This window comes from Micromys minutus (assembly GCF_963924665.1).
Source record: "Micromys minutus genome assembly, chromosome: 24".
NCBI classification, from domain to species: domain Eukaryota; kingdom Metazoa; phylum Chordata; class Mammalia; order Rodentia; family Muridae; genus Micromys; species Micromys minutus.
The window spans coordinates 4,482,079-4,509,365 of NC_137959.1; the positions used below are offsets into that span (position 1 = coordinate 4,482,079).

The 27,287-nt window shown below is 44.9% G+C and overlaps 1 protein-coding gene across 1 annotated transcript in view; it reads left to right on the forward strand.

The window, feature by feature from the left end:
- ZNF827 (zinc finger protein 827) overlaps window positions 1–27,287 on the forward strand; it is a 152,554-nt gene that overhangs the window by 44,157 nt on the left and 81,110 nt on the right. The window contains exons 4-5 of the mRNA XM_080937496.1: window positions 1,297–1,777; window positions 18,083–18,316. Of these exons, the coding sequence (XP_080793622.1) occupies window positions 1,297–1,777; window positions 18,083–18,316 (715 nt within the window). The remainder of the gene's footprint in view (window positions 1–1,296; window positions 1,778–18,082; window positions 18,317–27,287) is intronic.

A 27,287-nucleotide genomic window follows, 5' to 3' on the forward strand; every position in this document is an offset into this window, starting at 1 on the left:
TGGGCAAGGCAGGACTCTGTCACAACTGGATTTAAGTTCTTATGACTGTTTCTGTTGAGAAACACAGGCTTCAAAGGGCCCAGAATATCTTTTGTTGTTTTTTGCAGAAAACCACAGTGGGGTGCTGTGGCAGCAGATCTCACGATTAACTTTTAATTTCTTTGCTTTTGTTGGTCACTTAACATTATTTAAAGTGTGTTTTGGCTGGTGAAGAATGCTTTTGGATTTCATTCAGAAGGCATAAACAGCTGCAGTAAAACTTATTCTCTTGGAAAGGAGACACGCGTAAAGTGGCCAGGTGGTAAAAATGGACAAGTGAGCATTTAACTCCACTGCGACCCAGGTTCAAATCTCACCCCAGCCACCCCTGACCCATGGAGCATCAGTTTTGTTTTGAGTGCCAATCGCTTACATTCTTGTTTGTTCAGAGCACACAACTCCCCCAAATCATTTGGCACAGATCTACACCATTGGCAGTCCGTACTTGAGGGAGGGCCAGTCCTGAAATAGCAGGGTGTAACAGGTCAATACTGAAGCCCTTGGCGGGATGAATGGGGACGTCACAAGTTTATGAACACCTGCCAGCTCGAAGCCTGGCTCAGGCCAATCCAATGAGTTCCTCACTTTTTCAAGCACTAAATTTGGTAGTGATGGGGAGAAAGAAAAGTTTTTTGCCATCTTTACAGGTCCCGAGTACACACAGGTCTGGAGTTGGGTGTAAATGGCTGCCCTTGCTCTTCACAATAGCCACCTTCTCGACCCTTTAGTGACAGTTGAACTTGGTTTCCTCCTGCCCATATGTGCTCTCTCTCTCTCTCTCTCTCTCTTCTTCATATGAAACTGGGCTCAAGATACTTTGGGGGGATTAGGGTAGTCTATCCCCTCATCCTTCAAGCTGGAACACCCTGAAGACATGTGTGTGTGTGTGTGTGTGTGTGTTGGTAAACTCTGTACTAAAGATCGTTGTTTTGAGAATGAATGATTATCTCTTTTGATCCTTAACTACTGATTACCATAAGTTCTCAAGGTCTATCAAGTGCGATCCATTGACTAGCTCATTAGAACAATTCTACCCAAGCCAGCATTAAGAGGGTCAGGAGAGATTTAACCTCTGTGGACCCACTGTGTGTTTCAGAACTGATGCTATTTTATCCAGTGCATCACCGAGAACAGCCTCTCTGGTGTTTTCTCCCTGGCCCTGTATGAACCGAGGGACTTCCTGACATGTGGCCATGCAGAGAGGCATTTTCCATCAGCTCACGATGACCAGTCCGACTCTTCTTGCTTCTCTGGCAGGTTCATCAGCATCAGGACCGGGGAGAGACTTTTCAGTGCCAGCTGTGCCCTTTCACATCCTCACGACACTTCAGCCTGAAACTGCACATGCGTTGCCATCAGCACTTCCTGAGGACAGAGGCCAAGGTGAAGGAGGAGATCCCAGACCCAGATGTCAAGGGATCTCCCCACCTCAGTGACAGTGGCTGCCTGGGGCAGCAGAGGGAAGGAGGAGGGACAGAGCTAGTGGGGACCGTGATGACGTCTAACACGCCAGAGAGGACTGGCCAGGGTGGGGCTGGCGTTGCACCTTTGCTGGTGAAGGAGGAGCCCAAGGAAGATAACGGCCTGCCCACCTCCTTTACCCTGAATGCTGCCGACAGGCCCGCCAACCACACAAAGCTGAAAGACCCCTCCGAGTATGTGTCCAACAGTGCAGCAGCATTGTTCAGCCAGGACATCTCGGTTAAGATGGCCTCCGATTTTCTCATGAAGCTGTCAGGTACTTGCTTAGGGTTGTGTTCTCCCTTTTACACCTGTGCAATAGGATGGTAGGGCTAGATGCTTCCAAAGTCCCTTGAGCTCTAATACTTCACACTTTGATAAATTTACTTTTTCCTTCCTTCCCAACTTCCCTTCTCCTGTCTTTTCCTTTTTCCTTTTTTATTTTTAATGCTTTGTTTTTTATACTCCTTTGGAAATAAGAATTGCTTCTGCTTGGGTCAGGAAACATTAGGGATTGCCCCTTCCTCCTGCCTGGATTTGGGCTCTTACTCAGTGAGCTCTCAGGGCGTAAGCTGGGGTTGTATCGTTTGATTCCCAGTTCCTTTGCTTGTTTTGTGCTGGTGTCTCTGAGGCAAAGCTCCCTTTTTTTTGGTATTCAGGTTCTTTCCTGTTTTAATAACAAAGCTTTTTTATTTTTATTTTTTTAAGAGCATATACAGAATCTACCATGAAGAACTGTACAAATGTTAATGGTTATCATGAGTTTCTCAGGATCTTTGCATTGGGGTAAACATACTTAAGCTATCCTGGTTTAGATATTTTTTCAGGTGTACATTTTAGTGGCATTAGCAGTTACATTGTTGCATAACCATGCTGGAAACATGTCCTGCTCTCAGCCATGTTTCTCCGTGACAAAGTCCCTGCCAGCTTTCCCCTTGGCCCCACCAAACACTGTTTACCTTCTGTCTCTATGAACGTGACCATGGTGAGCATCTCCACTAAAGTGGAATTTTAGAAAAAATTTCAAGCATCTTTTCCCAGCTGCCCTAATGCCCTTTGAAGAGAGGCTGATGTATAAGTTATGAAATATGTCTTGCTAATAGACTTTTTTTTTTTTAAATTTCTGGCACATTGTAGGTATTTTACTTTTCAATGTCTTGATGAACTAACAATGTTGCATGGGGGTGGAGCACTGCTGGATGTTTTTCTTACTCTCTCGGAGCAATAGACCTGTGCTGTTTTTGAAAATACGATTTTAAAATTTAAAGGCATTGTAGAGGGTGGAGAAAGGTCGGTTGAGAATGGGTTCTGTCTGTCAGTGAGGGTGGCAGTCCCCAGGATGATTTCCAAATGCCATTTCAGCTCTCTGGAGATTGACAATACCCTTTAAATGGAGAATAATTGGTCACCGCCTTCCTTTAAATGGACCATGCGTAGTATTTCACTAAATGTCATTGCCAGGTGAATGAGAGGCTCAGCTTCACTCTGAAGTCCCTTTGCTCTGTGACACTTCAGTCCGGTCTTTTGGAATGTACCTTCTCACCCTGATCTTTGCCCCTTAGCAGTGGGAGACATGAGTAGAGGAGGCAGAAGAAGGTAGGGCTGAAAAACGAGGTATCCAGGAAATGATCTAAGATGGAAGGTCTAGGGGGATTTACAGGATGCTTTAACACTGTGAGGATGCTCTACTGCCTGGACCTGTGGGGCAAGTGTACCATCTGGTCCAGGGGGATTTCCAGGATGCTGTAACACTGTGAGGATGCTCTACTGCCTGGACCTGTGGGGCTTTATACCATCTGGCCCAGGTCCCTGGTCTGCATCTTTTCTCTCCTTTTTCATCTCAGGCTGAAGGAAAACAGGATCTGCTCTAAGATATATATTTAGTTTTTTCCAAGATATGAGGGAAATAAGTGTTTCCCTGCACCCTTCCAGACCCTTTAAGATGTTCCCTGCAGGGTGCTCAAACATGGTGGTGATCACCTCCAATCCTGGGAGGTGACCAGACAAGGCTACATGAAACCCTGTCCCTCAAATCCATAACATAACAATAAAAATCCCCAAACAGATTTTTCTGGCCTCCTACTATACAGTCCCCAGAGAAGGACTTCAAATGCCACGTTCACTTAGCATAATTTAGCATGGTGGATGTTTCCTTACTTAGCAGACAAGAACACACTGAGTAGGGGTGTACAGCCTGTACTAAGGTGTACTCCCTTCGCCCCGATTCCAGGTTTTGTTTTTTCAGATCTAGAGAATGAGTGGAGGATGGATCAGGGTCGGTGCCTGGCAGGCTTGATCTTGGGCTACAATCACTGGTGTCGGATACAGGGCTCCTGCTGGGCTCAGCTCTGAGCGGCAGCTCTTCCCATCCCACAGACAGTGGTAATTATTAGCGCCAGCGTATCTCAGTGAGCATGAAAGAAGGCTTTGGCTGCGTAGAGCTAGGGCTTCGAATAGCCCAGAGAGAGGGAGAAGCAGTTTGTAGGATGGGGTGAAGCACTGTGTGCCAAAGCGTTAGATATTAGGGTTTGTTGTTGTCAGTTATAGGTGGGGGTTGGGTGGGGATGGAGTGGGGGGTGGGGGTGGGGAGGGATTTCTTACAGTTTGGCTATGGGAGAATTCACCAACTGATCAATTGGCGTAAGGAAACAGATAGCAAAGGCACACTGTTTATGCAAAAGGCCCATGCCGCTATTTTATGGAGGCTTACTAGAGGTCTTGAAACCTGACTTGTATGCACTGTTACCTAGCAACCTGTTATAAAGTCACCAGGGAGTGAGATGCATTGGTAATTTTTTTGTGTGTGCATATTTGGATGTAAATGTAAACTTGGTGACTGTAGCAATGCTGCCCACGGGAGAAGAAGTTATGATAAAAAGAAAGGAATATGTTTTGCTGCAGAGATCCCCATCCCCAACCAACTGTGTGGTTGGTCGAGCCCTGCTGCTGCCTGCTGTGTGCTCTACCTGTCTCTCTTGGTGGCTATCTTCCAGGGACACAGTCCCAGGGAGCTATGGCTGAGTTTCCTGCCCTCAAATGCTGTGAAGTAGTGGTTAGCCCCAGGCCCTGTCCCTTAAAACCATAATGGCACCATTGTTCTTGAACTGGTTCTTCCCCCCCTTGGGGCTCTGTCCTTGCACCTGCTGGTACCATAGTATGCAGCTGTTTGTCTGGGAGTCTCTGTGCCAGATCAGTCTGCAAAGACCAAGCACAGTGACAAATTCAAGCGTGGTGACAAAGGAGAGAGAGAGAAAAAACACTTGATGCTTTTTGCTCCTTCGATTAAAACCGAGCAGAAGCTGACTGAATGGAGACCGCAGAGGTTCACAATCATGGGGTGGGATGTGGTTTTAAAAGCACTCTAACTCAACCTGTGGGTCTCTGCTCCTCCCCGGGTCAAATGACACTTTTACATGGGTCACCCAAGACCATCAGAAAACAAATATTTACATTATGATGTATAACAATGGCAAAATTGCAGTTGGGAAGTAGCAGTGAGAATCGTTTATGGTTGGGGGTCTCCATGAGGAACTACCTCAAAGGGCTTCAGCATTAGGAAGGTCGAAGCCACTGTAGCCCCCAATTTAGAGGTTTCCTGGTTACGTGCTTGTGAAATAAAATCCAGTCTCTGGACTGCTAGTTATTTTTCCTCCACGAATCCTGAATTAATACTCAATCCTCTAAAGACCAGGTTGCCCCTTAGACCCAGGCTCACAATCATGGTTGGCTCAGCCCAAATTCTAGCGCTCTGCACTTGTGGGCAAAGGAATGATTCTGTAGACTCTGCTCTGGCTTTGGAGCTGGGTCTCAGGCTTTCCAGGGCTGTATCTCTCCTGTTTACACAGGTCTTTCCTGGAAGCCAGAAGACATATGCAGGTTGTTGTGTGACAGGTGACCTATCCCGGGTCACATGACTGGGAGTGTTCCAAGGAGGAGTGCTTACCCAGCTTAGGAAGCTGCTATTGCTCCAGCTGTCCTGGCCTGACTCCCATGGTCAACAGCAGTTTGCAACCCTCAAAGCAAGTTAGACTCTACCTAGGGAGTTTTTACAAAATGCCTGGGCCCACAGAATGAGTATTTAATGAATGAGATAGGCCCCAGACTTTGTTATTTTCCTAACATTCCTTTGGTAATTCTAGCCATCGCGCAGGACCGAGGTCAGCTGATCTGATAGGAAATGTGCACCTCCAGGCTGTAGTTGTTACACAGTTGGTTGCATGCTTTTCTTGAAAATACAAAGTCCTGGGTGTAATCTCCAGCACCACAGATTCAGGAAACGGTGCTGCACACCTGTGATTTCAGCACAAGGGAGGTAGAGGCAGAAGGATCAGAAGTTTACTTTTCAGCTACTTAATAGAGAATTAGAGACCAACCTGGACTACGCAAAACTCAATTTCAAAATACCCTGTGATCCTCAAAACAAACAAACAAACTCTAGATTATCCTGAAGCTGTTTGTATTTTAATGTTAATTCCACTTCCCCAAGAAGGGCTGCCTAGTCATATGACTCCAACTGGTCCTTCCCATTTTAATTAGTAAAATAAAAGAAAGCCAGTGACCCGGTGGAGGTCAGAGGACTGAAGTTAGAAGTCGTGGCAACATGGAGCTTCCCAAGGACCAGCTGGACCCAGGTGGGATTTATTGGTGTTTAAAAGTTATGAACATTAAGGATTTTACAGGTCTAATATCTCATATAGAAGGGCAGTTTGTATCTTTGTCTATTTGATGCAATCTTGTTGTGTAGAGGGTTTGTGGACTGAGAGTTGAATATATAAACCTGTATGAAAAGCTATCGGGCTGTAGAGTTGTGCTTGTGTGGGATTTTGGGGTACAGAAATACCCCAGGACAGAAACAGAAGACAGGCAGTAGAAAACCGCTATGGGAAGGAAGTTGTCCGGACAAGTTGGGCTGTGTTGGCCGCTCTGACTGGGCGCCAGGGGTGCGTGCGGCTCCGAACTTAAACCAGGCCTGAGGAGTGAGACCTCAGGGCAGGTAAAGAGGTAAACTGATTTTATTTTTTAATATTTACTGCAACAACAAACAAACAAAATGCCCTAAATTTGCCCCAGGTACAGCATTTTTCAGCACGGCTTCAGTCTTGAGTGTACTTCTCCTTTTGTTCTGTCTAACCCCATGAAAAGACCATGATGCTGTGAGCTAGACACCTCTTGGCAGGCCGACGTTGACATGAAGGGGAGGCCGGGCTGAGTCACATTCATTGAGCTCTATGATCTACCCACAGATGGCTCATGACATCAGAGGTGTCCTGTAAGAAAATTCCCAGACTAGACTGGAAGCCTCCAAATGCTGGGAGCCAGGGACAAGGGGAGATGGCTCTTTCAGTGAAATCTTTATTGGAGCAAGTATGAAGGCATGGGTTTAATCCCCAGCGTCTATGTGAAAAGCTGGCACAAACTTGTAATGCCACAGATAAGGAGAAAAGGGGGTGGATCCCTGAGGCCAGACTGTCCCAACTGTCAAGTCCTAGGTACAGTGAGAGGCTCTATCTCAAACAACAGCTCCTAAACATGATGCTCAAGGTTGACATTTGGCCTGTATGTGTACATATGCACACCCGCAAACACATGTACATAGGAACATACACTCACAGAAAGAGCATCCTCATTAAAGGAACAAACTGCAAGTTGCCTGTAATGGTCTTCTATCATCTTTTTCTCCAAGATGCCATTTCTCAAGATATAAATTTAATTCTGACTCCCCAAATTATAATCAAGCAGCTAGTTGACAGAAACTTGGCACCTTGCTTGTTGGCAAGGGGTGGCTCTTTTGTCCCTGGCTTTGCAAAATAAAATATATAAGTCATTTTGACTATTTTTAATCTGGAAGCTGACAAAGTTTTATGCTGTCTCCCACATCCTATTAGCTCCATAGAATGAACACCAGGATAATTTTAAGTAGGGAAGGTAGACCTTCTGAAGTCCCTCCCACTTTCAGATACACAGAGACAGCTTTGGAAAAGACAGTCACTTGCACAGTTATTTCTGGCTTATGGGTGGCCATAGTTTTTACATAGACGTGAAAGATGCCCACAGAAGTTTCTATGTCATAGCTTGTTGTTTCCCAGTGGCTTTTGTCCCCAAACCTCCATCTATTGCTTATTATTTTGATGCTTTGGGGAATGACAATCAGGCTTATGTGTAAATATTAAGACCCCTGCTGGAGAAGGGTAGCTGGAGATGACCGGCCATTTAAGTCATCCCCTTTGCCTGGTGGTTCTGATGGCCTTCTTAGCCGTATCTTAACAAACAAACGGGCCTTCTTCCATATAAATGCCAGCCTTGTGCCGTTCCTACCGTGAGATTCTGTGCTGGTAGCCAGGGACTCAGACATCGTCATGGGGGGCCGGGCTCCCTGACTGGGCTACTTGATAGTCTGCTTTTGAGATTTGGTTTAGCTGTTCTGTTCAGCCCTGCCTTGCCACTCTTGGGCCATGTGACTAAATTCCTTGGGTGAGCAGCTGCAGGGGGGCTGTGCATGAGAAGTCAGTCTGAATGTCTTTGTGAAACCCTGGATTTTATTTATTGAGCTTGGTGATTCCTGTAGACACACACATACAGACAGAGAGAGAGAGAGAGAGAGAGAAAGAGAGAGAGAGAGAGAGAGAGAGAGAGAGAGAGAGAGAGAGAGAGAGAGAGCGACTGTATTTTGCTTTTAATGACTGGCTATTGCAAGGGACTGGGTAAGATTATAAGCAAGCAGAGCCTCTACATGCTGGTGTTAAACTTTGTGTGGCTGGTGAGTCGGAAGTATTTACTTACTGCTGCTGTATCTGTATCCTCGGTGCTCACTCTGCCGTGTTTAGCTGTGTTTAGCTCTTGGAACCCCATATGAGCCCTTTCCATGAGAGTAGTGTTCTCATTCCATTTTATGGATGAGGAGACTGAGAAAGGCTAAAGGTCTTGTTCAACCTCACATGGCAGTAAGTAGAGACTGGAGTTGAAATCCAGGTGCTGTGCTTCTAATATTCCCTGCCCAGAGGAATGCATCCCACAAATGACAGGGTAAATAAGTAATCGTACGGGAAGTTGGTTCTGTTTCTGCCCTTTTCATGTGTCTAGGGTTAGCCAGCTTCTCCAGCATGGAGCCTCCCTCTGACCGTTGTACGGCAGGAATCTTTGAAAGTTTGATTAATTTTTTTTTGTGTGCTACTAGGCATGGAACCAAGGGCCTTATGCATGCTAGGCAACCTCCCTAGCATGTTTCCACAAATAGAGTGGTAACAGCAGAGCCAACTTACATTCCCGAAGCCTTCACCTGTCAGTTTGCAAATATGTTACATCATAACAGTGGATCGCGGTCATAACTGGAGTTCAGATATGGTTTTTTCCTTCTGTGGGGCATTTGGGTATCTGGCTCTACGGTGGTCAAAAAAACTCATTATATTTTATTTATTGTGAGTGTGTGTGTGAGTGTGTGAGTGGGTGAGTGTGTGTATGAGTGTGTGAGTGTTGAGTGTGTATGAGTGTGTGTGAATGTGTGTGTGAGAGAGAGCATGTGTGTGAGTGAGTGTGTGTGAGTGAGTGTGTGTGAGTGTGTGAGAGACGGTGTGTGTGTGTGAATGTTTATGAGTGTGTGTGTGTGAGTGTGTATGAGTGTGTGTGAGAGTATGAGAGTGTGTGTGTGTGTATGTGAGTGAGTGTGTGTGAGTGTTTATGAGTGTGTGTGTGTGTGTGTGTCTGTGTGTGTGTGTGTGTACAGTTTACAGGATTCAGTTGTTTCCTCCCCTTCTGGCATGAGGGTTCCCGGGACTGGATTCAGGATGTCAGGCTTGTTGGCCTTTACCTGATGAGCCACCTGGCCAGCCCTAAAATAATGTTTTAGCTCATTAGACCTTTGGGAAAATTTATGAGAGACAATTGTATCCACGAAGCTGAAACCCAGCCACTCATGTCTTCCTCGTGGAAGCTGCTTCTTTTGTCCCTGTTGTCACTGTTGCTAACTTCCACGGCTGCCTAAGAGCATCATTAATCACAAGTGTTTTCTGGGAACCGGGCCCTGTGCCAACTGCTTCATACAACTTCTCATTTAAGTCCCTGCAGCCGCAGAGGGGCAGTGCCACTGAACCTATTCTATAGATGAGAAAGCTGAGACCAGAAGGGCTTGGCTGCAAGAAACACGAGCAAAGAGTCAGCCCTGGCCGACTACAAAGGCTTGGCTTGTGACCACTTAATTAGCTATTACCTAATTTTTATTTCTCAGTTAAGTGAACTGTCTTTTGACCTCTGTCTGCTCCGCTGTTTATTTTCCTTGGCTTCAAATCATGGCATCATTTCTAATACATGTGCTTTTAGTCACTGATCTGGTAACTTCTTCCCGTGCGGTCTTCAGAAATGTATCTCTACAGTCCCTTCTTTCTGGACAGCCTTCATGTCATTTATAGGCATCCCACCCCTCTATTTCCCATCAGCCCCAGCTCTCCAAAGCAAAGCTGAGGACGCCAGCCCTTTGCACACTGGTTAGGCTCTGCTTAGCTGGCTTGTTGTTTGCTTTTTGAGGTGCCACCGCACACACCCAAGGATGGTGCTGAATCCTCATCTCCTTGCCTCAACTGTGGCTGCTGGCATTCTGGGCACGCACCACCACGCCCAGTTCTGTGGTTGTAGGATTTTGTGCTAGGCTAGCACTCTCCGAACAACTGCCTCGTTCCCTTTCTATTGAGTAGCCAGCTTCCCTCTGCTCTCGGGGAAAACGAGGGCTCCTGAGCACACTCTAGCCATGTCCAGCCTTTGCCTTCTCTCCTGTTCTGGGGTCTGGTCACTTGAACCGTGAAGTTCCAAAGATTCTTTCTCCTCTTGGGAGGAGCTGGGCTTTTAAGGCAGGGGTCATTGACCGTTTCTTAGTCCTCCACAAACCCCAGTTCTTCAGACTCTCTTGGTGATCTGTGGTGACCGAGATCATTTATGAACTGATCTAGAAACTTGGTCCCTGTGTTAATTTAAGATGGCAGGTGCAGCAGTTAAGAAGTAATGTCCTTGGGGTAGGTCCTCAGTCCAAAAGGTCGTGGGAAGGATGTGGACCAACCTATAGGGCTCCTTCCTTGTAGTCTCTGTGCGACTCTAATGCTGTTAAAGCATTTCATTCTTTGAGTGTGTTAATAGCACACATTTTAAATACAGCTTTCTTTCACATTTCCACAAGGCTTGAGTGATTTTCCAGGACCGAGTCCTTCCTGCTGTTGACAAGAGAGACATCCTGTCTGTTAAGATGATTACTGCAGATGGCTATTCTTGCTCGTTATATGTGGGGTTTGTTTTGTTTTGTTTTATTGAGGGTCTCATGTAGCCCAAATTGGTCTCCTGTTCTCTGAATAGCTAAAGACGACCTTGAATTCAGCGTCTCTTGTCTGTGTTCCTCCCGAGTGCTGAGTGGCAGGCGTGTATCACCGTTCCCAGCTTCTCGTACTGGCTTTACTAGAAGGTTAGCCTGTGAAGAAAAGGCTTATTATTTATGCCTGTGACTCTATTCCCTGGTGTTACCCATGGCCATTCTCTTTTCCCCATTGGCTCCATGTCTGTAATTGTAACTGTCACTGGGGACCTTTGAAGAGTTACTTGGTTTGGGTATGTCTATCCAGAATCCTGGCCAAGGAGATTGATGAGAAATATGAGACTTTAAAAGTTTCACTAAACTGGTTATAAAGTGATTTAAGAACACAGAACAAGGTTTAAAAACTTTTAAGTAATGTCTTGAGAATTCCATATGCATATAGTATGTTTAATACTTAAAAGTGGCATCCAACTGTTATTGTTATTTAATTAAACTGTGGCCTAATGCTTTCGGAAGACCATTTATTTTTCTCACCTAAAGCAAATTGAAAGATTCCAGCTCCAAAGTTTGTTCATAGGTGCAGACATGCCCCCCCCCACAAAGTTTGTTCAGAGGTGCAGACATGCCCCCCCCCCACAAAGTTTGTTCATAGGTGCAGACATGCCCCCCCAGGAAAGAGTGTTCACAGGTGCAGACATGCCCCCCCAGGAAAGAGTCTGTTCACAGGTGCAGACTTGCCTCCCCCCAGGACAAAGTGTGATCACAGGTGCAGAGATGCCCCCACATGCTTCCTGTGTTAGAGAGAAAGAAGCTGGAATACAGTCCCTTAGAACTACAATTTAATTCTAATTCGTCACTGAAAACTGTGACTTTTATAAACGGATCATTTTCTGAGCCTATGCTTTCTCATTGTAAAAGAAGGGAGTTGGCTTTCTCTTTGTTGTATTTTAAATGTTTGATTAGTTTACTTTTAAAAAAATCTACTAAACGCAGACTCTATGTAAACACTTGGTAGTGGAACTTGAAAAAGAACAATTTTCCTGTTTACATCTGCAGTGTGTAGTTAACAGCCTAAGCAGTTAGGTTTAAGAGTTACTTTGGTTCTTTGGGGGCAGTCTTTATAGCAATATTATTGTCTGTTACAGTTCTAGATATGTTTTGCTAACTGAAGCCTTGTTAGCTAGGAAGGCTCATACTTGCAAGCCCAGCATTCAGACAGTTGAGGCAGGAGGATCTCACTTCAAGGCCAGTCTGGGCTACATACATACAGACGCCCTGTTCCCCAAAACAAAACAAAACCAATTAAAAGAAATACAGCTTTGTGCAGACACATTGTGGGAAATGGTAAGCGAGATTTAACAACTTGTCCCATAACCACGGGGTCCCTTTAATTATTCAGATGCTTGTAAGAAAAGTTGTGACAACGAAGTTTCTCCTTCAGAGTTTGCAAGCATTCAGCATCTTCTCTCTCCCCTTATTCTAAGTGCTAGACAAGGACCATCCCCACTGATCACCACACCAGAGCTGCCCAGGATTCTGTATTAGCCACTGGTAACTAGTGACCAAATATTTGGGAGGTTTTCCTCTCTTTGGACGGTAGGTTCTTCGTCTGCATCATGGGAATGTCATTAAGACCCAAAGCGTCACTGGCATTATCAGAAATGCTAATCCAGAGGAACACCCAGGAACACACCCCGGGCTGTGTTCTGCGATCCATACGAGACAGACCCGGCCTGTGTATCTTTGCATATATCCGTCTTGTTTTGTCTGCTAGCCATATTCAGAGGCCACACCCAAGCACATGTTCTAGAACCTACCCTGGCATTTAATTTAAGGCAGGTATGCTCAGGAGACAGCTGGGAATGTCTAGAGAAATATTTTTGCTTTAACAACTGGTAGGAATTGCAGGCACCTCGTCAGTAGAGACTAGGGGTGTAGTGTGCGTGGCAGCCCCTTCTCTGGCAATGACCCAGGCCAGCCATCCACACTGCTGCGGTTGGGAAGCTGACTTAGAGCATCATACACACTATGCTGTGTACTGTGTTTGTACGGTTTTACTGTGACACTCAGAGGTCTAGGGTTTTTTGAAGACCAGCAAAGCTGCTTCCTTATAATGAGGGATGTCGAGAAGTCTACCGGTCTTGTGCTAGCAGAAGACAGTGCGTTTCCAAAACGAAACTGATTCATCAACACAAGCTTAGTCGTCTCTGGTGACTTGACGTTCCATGTGTAATCCTATCAAGGATATACATTTTAAAATCACATGTTACATGAATTCAGAAGGAACCTTAGAAATTACGTTTAAGACAAAGATTGATTGGAACCCATGAAGCGTATCCTAGGGTTCCCTGGAACATTATTTGAAAATCGTGTGTATGAGGTCCTTCTCTCAGGTCTGGCTCTGGCTGAGGATGGAGAGTGAATGTAATTCCCAGTGGCGGGGCACGCTTTCACAGACTAGCCTAGCATTCATTGGACTACCAGGCCGGAAAGCAAAGCTCCATCTTCATCTCATGTACACGTCCCTTTCCTTCAGCAGCAGGGACCAACAGCGAAGCCAAACACAACTGTATCCCAGTCTCCTTCTCCTTCCATCCACACAAACAGTCCTGGGATGCCATGCTTCCAAGAAGTGCCACTCCGTCCCTCTGTCATTAATAATCCTGGGCTCAGTTCATTCCATTACTTGTTCTCCAAGGCCCTCACTGTGATGCTTAAGGCAATGTTCTTCTCAAAGGAAGCTGAATGCCTTGTAAGGAAGGAATAGGGCTTTATATCTTCAGTGTATTCTCTGGAGCCTAGTGCCTCTGTACTTGATCTGTGATTGGCAGGTCATTTGCTATCCTTTGGAGTTTCCTCACTTGCAAATATTCATGCTCTCCCTTTGCACTTGAAGAGGGCTTAACTCTCCTTGTAATTATTGAAATGTTTGCTATGCTCATTATTAAACACCCCCAATGTGTGTGTGTGTGTGTGTGTGTGTGTGTGTGTGTGTGTAGGTCAGAGAACATCTGAACAGCCTGTGAGAGTTTGTTCTCTCCCTCATCATGTGGGTCCCAGTGATTGAACTCAGGATATCAGGCCTGGTGGCAAACATTTTTACCCACTGAGCCACTTCACCTGCCAAAGAATGGCCTTGAAAGAAGTTGTATGACGCTTCTTTCAAACCAAATCTCAGAAGGAATTTCCATGTGGACTGAGGATGCTTTGTTGTAAAGATTCCTTTGCACCTCATCAATGCCCACCATTGAGGATTGAGGTTTTGGAGTTATTTTGTCCAAGCCCATTCCTTTCCTACATTTGTCTTTATCTTGAGTTGGTAGGTCACACTCGTAGAAACTGCCAACACCTTTAAACAACTGCCCATTCTATCAAGTATACAGACTTGCAGCTGTACGCCATTTTAGAACACGAATGGCTCCTAAAGTATCTGGAATAACTAATGAAAGGCAAGCCTCGAGATTAGTGAGATGAGTGTTAGAGGAGTTGAGCCTCTTCCAACGTCAAGAACAGAAGTCAGGGCAAGTGCTCTGAAAGCCTTTGTGGTCTGAGCTCCATGTGTGCACTGGCCTTTGTATGTAGTAGTTAAGTAGACAGCACAGTAACTCGCAGATCTTTGTCTGCACTGGCCTTTGTATGTAGTGGTTAAGTAGACAGCACAGTAACTCACAGATCTTTGCTTCTCTTTTAATGATATTGTCCGGGGCCTGCCAAGGAAACCATCTTTAATTTACTTTTCTCTGTCTTTTTAAAGTAGCATCCCTTGAAAGATGACAATTATTGGGTCATATTAGTTATAAAACACTGGCTTTGTATACTAGTCTCAGTGAACACATGTCTGATCACTGATAGAAAGAAAATCAGCCTGCCAACTTTTATTATCACATCTTCTCTTTAAGCCCAAATACCTAGGAAATGAAACTTTGAGACAAGTATCTTCCACTGGTTTTCTGTTATATCTTTAGCTACACTTATGCCTCCTCCACACACTGCAATACTATATTCTTGATCCTGTCAGAATGAAACCCTGGTTGGTAGTGCCACATAAGCTTATGTGACAGCAGTTCGGAGCTGGCCTGAAGATTTCCAACGGTCTTGTTGAAGGCCCATGTAGTCTGGTTTCACTGACAATGCTAGGTTATTTTTTTTTCTTCTCCTTCTTCTTCGCCTCCTTCTCCCTCTTCCTCCCCCTCCTCCTCCTTTTCCTCCTCTCCTCTTCCTTCTCCTTCTACTTCTCCCTTTTCCTCTTCCTTCTCATCTTTCTCCTTCTCCTACTCCTACTCTTCTTCTTTTTCTCCTCCTCCCCCTTTTCCTCCTTCTCCCTCTTCCTCCTCTTCCTTCTCTTCCCTCTCCTTCTCCTCCTACTTCTCCCCTTTCCTCTTCCTTCTCATCTTTCTCCTCCTCTTCCTTCTCCTCCTCTTCTTCTTTATCTCCTCTTCCTTCTCTTCCTCCTCCTCCTCTTCCCCCGACCTCCTCCTCCTCCTCCTCCTCCTCCTCCCCCTCCTCCTTCAAGTCTATAGACCAACCCTCCTGAGAAGGCACTCATGTGTTTCACCATTATCCACTCAGTGTTTGCCCTCTCTGAGGTCGGGATTTTCCTCAATATTTTACATTTCCTAATCTCATCTTTAAAGGTTAAATGTATTTGTAAATAAAAGGCACCTCGAGGAAGAAATTCTCAAGTGTGTAACCATCCACTTTGAATTACCCTCCTGAAAGGATAGGGAGACACACAGGAAAAAACCATGTTGTGACTGAGGAGGATCCACTGGGGGAGGTTTTATGAACGTTCTGGAAGGAAGTTGTGGGGAAAAGGCGGGTGCTAAGATGCCACCTGGAACCTCCCAGGAGGGCGTTGGGAATGGAGAAGCAGCCAGTGAGTCAGCAGTGAGCAGGACCTGGGATGAGGAAGGGAGCACACACCTGCGAGGCGCTCCAGAGACTGTCACTGCTTCCTTTGCTTTAGATTTTGATATCAGTGTCCACAAAGCGTTAGGTTGCCCATTAGGGATGCTAGAATCCACATGGGTCTTCAAGGTATCCCAGTAGGCCCATGGTCCAGGCAGGCAGCAAAGCTTTGGGCTTTAGTTAGCTCTGTCATCCTAGCCTTACCCTGATGATACATCCAGGGAAAGCTCTCGGGGTGGCTTTTGATAGGAAAGCCAGGTTCTTCGCTTTTGTCGGCATGAGGTTATTAGCTATCAATGCTGCTGCTTTAGAGCAGACATGTTTACAGTGAGTACAGATAAGGCTGAATCTGAATGGGACCTGAAGTGTGCCAGGCACTGTTCTGTGCTCTTGACGTACATCAACTTTAAAAACAGGTCAGTGTTTTCGTGAAGCTGACCCTGGAGTCAGGAGAACAGTTTATTCACAGCTTTCATACGTCGACACACATTATATAATACTTGATTCATCTGTTAAGGCCACCATAACAAAGCACTGTAGTCTGGGAGTCTTACCCCACAGATCTTTTTTTTTCTTATGGTTTTGGTGGCTAGAAGCCCAATGTCAAGTTGTCAGTAGGTTTGATTTTTCCTGAGACCTCTCTGTTCAGTTTGTAGATGGCTTCTTTTCTGTGTCCTAACTTGACCTTTCCCCTGTGTAGAGACATCTCTAGTGTTTCTCTTTATAAGTAGAGAAGGAGTCAAATAGTTCTTAGAACCACTGACATTGGATTATGACCCTACGTTCATGCTTCATTGAGCTAACTTGTGTCCCCTTAAAGCTCTAATGCAAATAAACTCACATTGGAAAGTTGAAGCTTCAGTGTTCACAGGGATTGGGGAGGAGAGCAATCCTGTCTTTAACACTGTTTTACTGAGCGGTAAGTGTTCATATTTGAGGGAATAAAAAGATTACAGGAACGCAGGGAAGGCAGGAAGCACAGCAAGGTGAGGCTCGCCATCTTAAACAGGACGGTCAGTGTAGACCTTACTGAGCAAGTGGTATTTGAACTAAGGCTCAAAAGCTTGATTTTGTTACAACATGAGGCCCCAGGTGGAGAAGCACTGTGGTGAAAGATGTCAGATACACAGGGGCATCAGTTCTAGTCCCAGCTCTGCATAGGTGGAATTGTGACCTGGAGATGTTCCTCTAGCCCTCCTGGGTCCACTTTGCAAATATACTATGCCCTTCAAACAGATGTTCTGCCGTGAGCATCGTTAGAGGTGGAAAAAGGCACTGTGGGTGTTTGTGTCGGGGGCTAATTTTCTTGTTCTAGTTTGTTAAGATAGAATGGGCTATGCTCTTTCTAAGAAGAGCTACTAAGAATACAGGTTGGGGATAAAAATAAACGAAACCCAAACACATCCTGTGTAGCACAGGAGGGATGGTGTGGAGGGTGAACTGCTTCTGACCTGTGTCCTTTTCTGTGAGGTGTGCCTCCGGGAAGGCCTGGCACAGAGTAACCAGCTCATAGAAGCCATCCCATGACACTCTGGTTAACTCTGTGTTGACCATAATCTCCCATGGCTGCCCGTGGCTTCATAAAAATTTTAAAAAGAACATTAATGGACAAATTTGGAGTTTGGGTCATAGCCACATGGATTTCTTAGTTCTAACAAATATATGGTGATTAGATATAGATAAGATATTACCCTTAGGGAATTCCAGGAAAGTCTACAAGGACGCTTTTAGAACTATCCTTGCAACTTTTGTACAAATTAAAAAATTGTTCAAAAAAGATTTTTTCTTAAACAAAACAAAAACAAAAGCCCATTTTGTATGTGAAGGTGACCTAGGCTGAAGGCATAAGGTTGTGTGGTGACAATACGAAGCATATGACCACTGTTTGTGTCGGTAGTGTCCGCTGGTATGAGAGAATAGTGCATCTCTAGTCCTGCTTTTCTTTTTGGCAGATTCTCCATTATCGCCTTTCCACCCACCCCAGGGGTTTAGGGTTAGATACTGCAGCTTGCTCTTGGTTTTATTTCAACATTTGGCAGCAGAATAATTTCACGAGTCGTTGTTTAATGATAGAATTAGCTGGGAAATGTGCTAAGAGGCCAGAGAGGCAACAGCATATACCCAGGAAAGATGGTTTAGAGAAACCATGGAGAAAAGATGCTTTGAAAAGACAGCACTTCTTAAAACACTCCAGGTTTTATATATACTGAAGCTAGCACCAAGAGAGGCCAAGGCTCATGGGGTGCACTGTGTGCTCAGGGCCTAGCTTTTCTTTGTGACCCCTCTGGCTCTTAAGGTGAAGTGTGGGAGCAAGATAGAGGAGAAATGAATATATATATATCCCTTTCTTTCTCTTCTTCCTTCTTATTCTTATTTTTTTTTTAGCTGCAAACCAGAAGGAGCCTGTGAATCTTAATTTTAAAGTGAAGGAGGAGCCCAAGGAAGAGGAGTCCCTAAGCATGCCTTTGCCTCGCTCCAGCTATGTGTTCAGCCCGGAACCGGAAGTGGCGACCCCTAACATCTCCGAGGACCCACTTACACCCCAGGAAGGCAAGGGGAATGTTTTAAGGCGGGACATGTCAGCCAAGGCTGCCTCAGAACTTCTCATGAAACTCTCAGGTATCCAATATATTTAAAAATACTTACGTTTTGCTCATTTCACTTCCAAGCCAACTGGACCGTTTCTTGCATGGCTTATAATTAACCTGGCGGTGACGACAGCGTGAAAAAGGTGAATTTAAGGAATGATTAGGTAGCTTGGCTTCAGTTCCTGTGTTATATGCATGAATTTATTCGTTTTATCTGTCCTTGCCGTACCTAGCTAGATACTGTACTTCCTGTGTTAGATGTGCGCATACGTTAGCTTCTTTTTGTTCTGTACCAATCTAGATAAGGACTTCTCTTTCTGAATATTATTAGAAATGGTTTGAAAACATTACCGCACCAGAGATGACCAAGACCATGACTTTAATAACATCCACAGGATTTATTGTAACGGGTCAGAATATCTTCTCTTCTGAGAGGGTCCCATGTCTTCTGCGCATTTATACTATAGTCTTTACAGATCATTAAAATAGTTTTTCCGTGCCCTGTGGGAAGCTGAGGTGGCAAAATAATTACCAACAAAGTAGAAATGAGCAGGTAAGTGTAAAAATAGAGCACTTCCTAATGGAGTTGCCAATAATCCTGTTCCCAAGATGAATGGATGGTGCCACTAAAGTCTACATTATCTCAAATTATTAGATATAAAAAATGTGTTGTAAATGAAAGCTAGTGTGATTTGAATTTTCGGTTAAAGTTTCTACCTGGTCCTCTGCAACAGACAGAAAGTTTAGTGTCTTTTTGGTGGCGGGGTATGACTTTCAGAACATGAGACAAAGCTATATGGGTAATCATACCTGCCAAGTCATAGCTGTACTCAGTTCACTGACTCCTGAAGGTAATTTTTAGGAACTATGTTTGAAATGCTAATGTGAATCAAAAGCTGGTTTTCGTTGGGAACTTGCTGTGCTTCGGGGATGAAAGCAAGAACTGTCTTAGCGGGACGCCTCTGTGATCTGTAATCTCATCTGCAATCCTGACAGTGTTTCTGGTTGACTAGTAGGTTGGAAGGTAAGAAATGAATAGTGATTTACATGGAGTTAGCATATCAGAACAGTTGAAATTCCCATATCTGCCATTTGGTGGGGTTAAGAATTCTTGTCTTTGATGTTAATTCAAAGCACACTGGAAAAGAGGGCAACATGGTTTGCGGTGAGAAAGCATGCTTGTCTTACTGTAACTGCATTTGCCCGGACTTTGCGGTGACGATGTAGTGGTGTATCTTACCCTGATGGAGGTCTAGCTAGATCAGTCGTATTTGAGCCAATATAATTTAATGTATCGCGTCTCCCTCCTGCACCAAAACATCTCAGCAATGTAGTCAACCTTCTGCTGATGTTGCTTATTCTCCCAGAGGAAGCTCTTCCCATACAGTGACTTAATTCCCATTAATTCCTGCGTCCTCCCTGATGGTAGGTAGAGTCTGCCCAGTGATATTGCCATTATAGAACTTACTGTGTAGCTGCTACAGGCTGGTATAGAGAACAGAGAAGGCTGGTACCACGCCGAGAGGTTACGAGAGCAGTGAACGAGATTTCTGGACAGATGTTTCTTTAAGGCAAGCATGCTACCTTTAGCATCCCTTTTCGGGTGCTATGATTTGAGAACTGAAATGGGAAATTATTTTCTAGAAAATGAGACACCACCCCTCCCAATGAAATGCTGCTGTGAACATTTCAGGATTGCAAGTGTGTGAGTTGACTTCTGCCAAGTATAATGCAGTGGGTTCAGTAACGAACACCCCCATGGTCCCATTTCTGAAGGGCAGCCATCGTCCTTCATAATGTGGGAATCAAATTGCACAAAGACTGGCGACTGTTTTCTTTTCATCTTGAAAAACACTGTGTCTAGGCGAGACTTGGGTCAAGGATAGGTGCATCAGGAATTCCTGGATGTTTGGGCTCTCTTCAGTAGTGTTTTAGACTTTATTCTTTGAGTGCTTTGATATTCTTTTTATTGCTTTTTGTTTTAGGTTTTACTCTTGTCTCTGTTTTCTCAGACAGGGTTTCTCTGTATAGCCATGGCTGTCTCTGAACATGGCTCTGTAGAACAGGCCGTCCTTGAACTCAGACATCCACCTGCCTCTGCCTCCCGAGTGCTGGAATTAAAGGCGTGCCCCTCCACTGCCCAGCTAATACTATTTTCCTTAATTTCATGAGCAGGTGTGGTCGCCCTTGAAATAATTACCAACAAAGTTGTGGCAAGACGGAGTTTAAGGCTAGAGTTTCCTAGTGGAATATTACAGTAAGTCACATGCCCATGCGATGACAGATTTTCTGGTTATCTAAATGTAGCCTCTGCCCACCCAGTGGAGAAAAAACAATTGACGAAGTGCATTCAGGGACCAAAGCACTGCAATGCCCTCACACACTGTGGTCAGGTGCACTGTGTTTTTTTTTAAGGCCTAAGTAAGGTGAGTGGGTTAAAAACAAATGTCTTTTCATTCCAAAGCCATGAGGTAAGACGGGCTTTCCCTTCCTTAGGAGTGAAGTGGACATTAAGCCCTGTGGAGAGGAACATACCTATAATTCCAGTAAGAGGAAGGCTGAGGTAGGGTTGTGAGTTTGAGGTCCAGCCTGGGCTGTGTGGTGAGGCCCTGTCACAAGACAGAGCAAAAAGGTGAGCGTCAATGTTTCTCATTATTATTAGACAAAGGCTCTTGCCAAAAGGATGCTAGGAAGAAGCTTTAAGTTTTCCACTGTCAAGATATCATTTTCACAGTTTGAAGACTCAAGCCCTGAAAGATACTCAAGTAAGAGACTTACTTCTCCAAGCCTTCAGGTCTCTCACAGATGAGAGTATTCATTTCCCAGAGCCACTACATGGCTAGGGTGCTGTTCTAGGCAGTCCTGTGTCCTCAAGCCTTCACACCTGTACAATCCCGTTTACAGTGTCGTTTTCTGCAAAGTCTTCTGGTCAGAAAGAACCTGTGTGGAAAACTACAGCCATCTCTTCCTAGCTATAGGGAGATATTCAGTCAGAGACCTCCAGTGAATGCCCGAAACAGCACTGAACCCTAGAAAGGAACCCTCCCCCATATATTCTAGCAATGATAATGTTTAATTTATGATTCTACAAGTAAGATTAGCAAATACAGAAATTTCCTTTGTTGTTTTTTGAGACCAGGTCTTACTCTATAGCCCTGGCTGGCCTGGAACTCTGTGTAGCCCAGGCTGGCCTGTAATTCACAGAGATCTGTCTGTCTCTCCCTCTGCCTCTAGAGGGCTGGCATTAAAGGCTACAACAGTGTATTGTAATACAAGTTGTTCACATCTATAAATAGTTTGTTGTGGAATTACTATTTACTATTTTGGGAACACGGTTGACTGAAGTAACTGACAGCACATAGGACACCCTCAGACTAGGGAGGAAGATGACAGTATCACAGTAACAACAGTGCATGGGAGATGCGTTTCTTTGTTTCCGTTTTGACCTGAAGAATAGCTAAGAAAGCGGATTGTCTTTCTCTCTTTTCTGACTAATTTCCTGACATAGGTTTTCAGTGAGTCAACAAGAAGAAACTGATCAATACTTTGGGTTGTTCGTTGTTTCCATGTTTAAAGTGTCTCATGTCCACTCTGTGAGGCTGAATGATTGGCCCAGGGCCCAGGCACATTTCACCTAAGATGTTTCCGTGGGGAGAAACCTGCATAGAGTGGATGCTTTCAACTGGACACTTAGCTTTCTCGGGGGACACACACATGAGTTAAACCTTCCATGGCCTCTGTGTGGGGAGACTCTGAGTTCTCTTCTTTGATGTGGTTCAGATTCCCTTCCCAGTTGTTAATTATGAAAGTGAGTTCTGACAGCTGGACCTAGTAAATTGATCACCATAAAGAAAGCAACCCACTACGAGGAGACAGCTAGATATCTGTGACACACAGCAGTGGACACTTGTGTGTCTAGAGGTAAGGAAGGGCCTGCTGGCAGACATGTCTGCTGTAGACTTCCGGGAGGCAAGAGAATGTCAGAAATGAGCCTTTGGGTAACAGGACAAGAAAGGACAGAAACCAAGAAGGTACAGCACCGTGCACAACACTCCAGACCAACTGTGCATCCCAGCCGATTGTAAATGTGCTGAGGTCTTTACTGGTTTCCTCTCCTTTCTGGTAGAGGCTTGGTGGAACATGGGAGACTCGGATTCCAGCGTCTTCTCTGGGTTTCGCTGGTGAGGCCAGCAGCCTGTCTTTTGAGAAGTCTTCCAAGCGGCCCTTTTTAGTCTTGTGCGCGGGGAGGTGGGCGAGGGATGAGTGAGTTTGGGCCATCTGAAAGGATGCTGAAGGTTGATGCTGATGGAAAACAAAGTTCTGCTGAATGGCCTCACTTCCTTTAGAAAAAGAACCAATTCTTCCATGCTGAGTCCTTTAATTTATTATGAAATAACTACTTAAAACCATCATTTTCGAGGAAGGGCATCTCTATGTGACAGATCAAGATTGTCCTGCTCGTGAGCCACCCAGTTGCTTAGTGTCCAGTGCAGTTCAATTTCTGAATTATTTCTGGACATGTTTTTAGGAAAAGTCTCCCTACACCTCCCCAAACAGCATCAAACACCATGTTGTAGACTTTTCTGTTCTGAAGAATGTCTTAAGAGAAATGAGAAATTTCAGCAAAATTAATTTTGAGGCTGGAAACTATTTTCTCTTCTGCTATTTTTTCCTTGGGAAAGGGGTGATATCTTTCTTGTAAACTTTCATTTAGCCTTTGGTCTTTCTGAGATTTTCGTGCATGAGCACGCTATATTTACAGGCAGCACACGTTAAGCAGCATGTCTGTGCCTAGCCAGCTCTTCTCCACTCTAACACATGTATGTCAGAATCAGCTCACAAAGGAAAAAGTTTATTTTGGCTCAGAGTTGGAGGTTCTGGTCAATGAGTGATCAGTCCCATTGCGTGGGGCCTGTGGTGGGAGTGTCCTGACAGTGTCATCAGAAGCAAAAGGGAGGAAGAAGAGCCCAGGTTCCCATAGTCACCTTGGAGGGCACACTTCTAGTGACCTGAAGCCTTCCTCTGGTTCCCACCTGCCTATGCTGCCCCATCCCAGCTGTCCCACTTGGGGATCAGCCTTCAAGACAGGGGTGTTGGAGGTTGTAAGGTACAAGCTAGAACATAGTGTGGGGTACCAGCAATAATCTGGAAGGAAGACAATTATTCTTCATTTTATCCTCACAAAACTTGCCTTCATCAGACTTACAAGTTGCTAAACCGAGTAGTACAGAAGATGGGAAACCTTTAAAACATTTAAAAATAGATTTGTTTTCTTGAGACAGTCTCCCTACATAGCCCTGGCTGTCCTGGTTCACTGTGTGGACCAGACTGGCCTTGAACTTATGGAGATCCATCTTCCTCTGTCTACTTAGTGCTGGGATTAGAGGCATGCAGCCCCTCAGCCAGTCCTGCAACATTTTAAACCTAAATCTTCATAGCTCGTATGCTTCTACCTGCCTGCAAACGCTAAGGTTGAGGAGACATTCACAGATGTGCACAGTGGGAAGGGCTGGGCTGGCCAGGTGCTGAGAAAGACAGCTTGTGCTCCCTGCCAGGCAGCTGCAGGCCGGAAGGAGAGAGCCACAGGTTGACCTCTGACCCCTACACATGCACCATGGCAGAGACACCCACTCCCCCCACACAAGATAAGTAAGTAAATGTAAAACTACTGTTAAGTAATTTGGAGCTATTAATAGAAAGGCATTTCATCTATTTGTTTTATTCATTCTTTCTACTTCCCACGTTCTCAAACTCACGCTGCTGACATGTTTGATGGTATAAAGGCAACAGCGGCACAATCAGACTAAAACTGGAAACTGCTTTTATCTGTGTCTTTCTGAACATGCGGAAAGTTTACTGGATGTATACAGATGTACAGACCTCAGGGTGTGCTTTACAGAGGTTCCAGACTTTTTTTGTTTTAATGCTATCTCAATTAAAAAAAAAAGATTTTTATTGAGCCAGATTTTCTCTCTGGAGACAGAGACAAGATGCAGAAGGATCCCATGTTTTCGGCCAGGGGATGTGGCTGCTCCCGTGAGGTGTGAGGTGTGGGGTGATGAGAGTGATGAACAGCAGGGTGTTGTGGGGTGCACCTGGTATCCAAGCACTGGGGGGATGGGGTGGAGACAAGTGGCTCTCTGAGGCTCAGTGACTGGCCAGCAGTCACCGTCCCCACCTCCACTGCCTCAGGCCCCACTGACTAATCTGTGGTTATTGTTAACTCTTTGTGTGTGGTCCTTTATGTCTGACTGTGCAGCATGCTTCCGTGGTCCCTCGTTTATGTTGTGCCATCGATGCTTCCTGTTAAATAGCACGCTCTTTACTTTGGGAGTGGGGATCACTGCTGTGCAGGTCAGAAGACAACTTGTGGGAGTTGTCTCTCTCAACCAAGTGAGCCCAAGAGTTGAACTGCCATGCTTGATGGTGGTTTACCTGTTGGCCTATCTCCTCAGTATCAACCCTGTGGGCTTTTTTTTTATGGCTGAATGCCAACCGTCATATGGACACATTGTATTTTCTTTGTCTTTTAATGCCATGGTTTGTTCTCCTGTTCAGGTTTCTGTGTGGATTTCCAGTTTTAATCTTCTCAGGTACATCCCTAGGAACTGGTAATTGGTCGGTTGAATGGAAACTCCCTTTAACATTTTAAAGAACTGCTAAGAATGTTTTTCTAAGGCAGCAACATCTTTCAGCATCCCTTGTAGTAATTCACGGGCTTTCAGTTTCTACATATCCTTCCGGAAACTCGTTAGCATCCTTTTTATCAGAACCACCACCATGACAACCGAGGAGCAATTTCACCGTGCTTTAGATTTGTGGACCCCAGTGAAGGGTGGCATTTCACTCCACATGCTTCTTAATATGTGAACGTCTTTGAAGAAACATCTATTCTAGTTCTTTGTCCAGTTTTACGTGGGTTACCTTAAAAAAAAAAGAATTGGCTCATTAAAGCTTCTCATATCATGTACATAATCCACATTGGAGGGATAAACGCTGCATTATTTTCTTTTTATTCTGCTGGGTTTTCAGGATTTGCAATGCAGAGAGTTGCATTGGATGGAGTCCGTTCAGGTTTTGTTCCTTTTGTTGCTTATGAACACCATTATATTCTCTGTAATTCTAAAAATTAAGGATGTGCTGATTTGTTAACACTAAAGAAAGCTCATTTTCACTTATATGAGCAAAGTGTCATTTAATTTAAGCCTCTGAGACCTGCTTTGAATTATGCCTATCTGGCTGAGTTGCCCCCCCCCCTTTTTTTTTAGTTTTTAAGTTTTTTGTACCTAGGGTGATGACCAAGCATTTTTGCAAGTCAGCTTTATAAGTGGTTTATAATGGGTGTGTCCAGTGGTATGCGTGTAACTAACACCCAGGACGCAATGCTCCCTGCCATGTCTGCTTTTTCATTCATTCATTCAATTATTCTCTTTACATCTCCATCTCAGCCCTCCCTCTTCTTTTCCCGGTTCCATCCTTACAACCTCTCTCCCCCTCCCAACTGCCCTCTCTCCTGTCTTCAGAGAAAGGGAGGGTACCATTCCATCAAGTCGCAGCAGGGCCATGTCCAGTTCTTGACTCTACCTTCATATGTATGTATGTATGTATGTGTGTGTGTATGTATGTATGTGTGTGTATGTATGTGTGTTTATGTATGTGCATATGTATGTATGTATGTATGTGTGTGTGTATGTATGTATGTGTGTGTGTATGTATGTTTATGTATGTGCATATGTATGTATGTATGTATGTATGTGTGTGTATGTATGTATGTGTGTGTATGTATGTGTGTTTATGTATGTGCATATGTATGTATGTATGTATGTATGTATGTGTGTGTATGTATGTGTGTGTATGTATGTGTGTGTATGTGTGTATGTGTGTATATGTATGTGCATATGTATGTGTATATGTATGTGTGTGTGTGTGTGTTTGTGCAGATGTACTCACATAGTGCATAAACTGGTAACTAATCTAAATAAGATTATGCTTTTAATAGTAAAAGAGGAGCTGCATGGATTATCATATCTATATTTTATTTAAATAAGGAACAAGCTACTTTAATGGGACAACCAGTGTGTTTCTGTGCAGATGCAGTTTCTTGGAGGCTGGCGGTCTTGAGCTCGGTGGACACACAGTGCGGTCGTTCTCTGTCCATTTAAGCAGGGCTGAGTGAGAAGCCGCTGTCGGCAGCCCTGGAAGGCTGGCTCCTCTCAGCTACAAGGAGAGAGGGCCTCCCTGCGTACACAGTCTGTTCATTCAGCCTCTTGCCAGAAGAGCCCTTCTGCTGTTTTGTAATTCTGCTTACGCCTTACAAATTCTTAGACTCCTGCACCCGAATGGCTGTCTCTGCCTGTTGCACCCCACCCTGATAGGGGAGCTCTGAAGCCCAAGCCCCCAGGGCCTTTACCCCTGCACCTCCTTTTCCCCCTTTTAGCCCTTGTCCCTCCGGCCACCCTTTGTGCTTTCTTAAGAGGCTTCCTCCTGCCTCCCACACTGAAGTCTGGATTCAGAAAGTCCGGATTCAAAGAGGCTCTTGTTTTATTATCATTTCCCTCTTGCATAGCTGCATATGTTAATAAAGCCACGGAAATTTGTATTGGCTGGCATTCCCAGAAGCCAGGCAAGCCCTTTACAAGGAATTTCACAGGCTACACCTTCACGCTGGATGCCTTTTCTGTTTGGCCGTCTCTGAACTGGGACAGACTGCAGTCTGGGTCCTGAAAGATGGGATAGAGTTCCACGGTAGAGGTAGGGGTTGATGGGTAATGGTTGGGTGGCGGCTCCAGATCTTATTATGGGAACAAAATACGACGTGTGCTTGTAGGACGTGTGCCCTCTTGCACGCTGTTTTCTTTATGTTCCTGGAATATTTGACCACAGATGTCTTCTTATGTCCAACAAACTGTCAACAACAGTTCAAACACGAGCCATAGGCAAACGCTTTGCTATGGTGTCCGCGCTGAGTTAGATGTGTTAGATGTGGGGTCATCATACCTCAA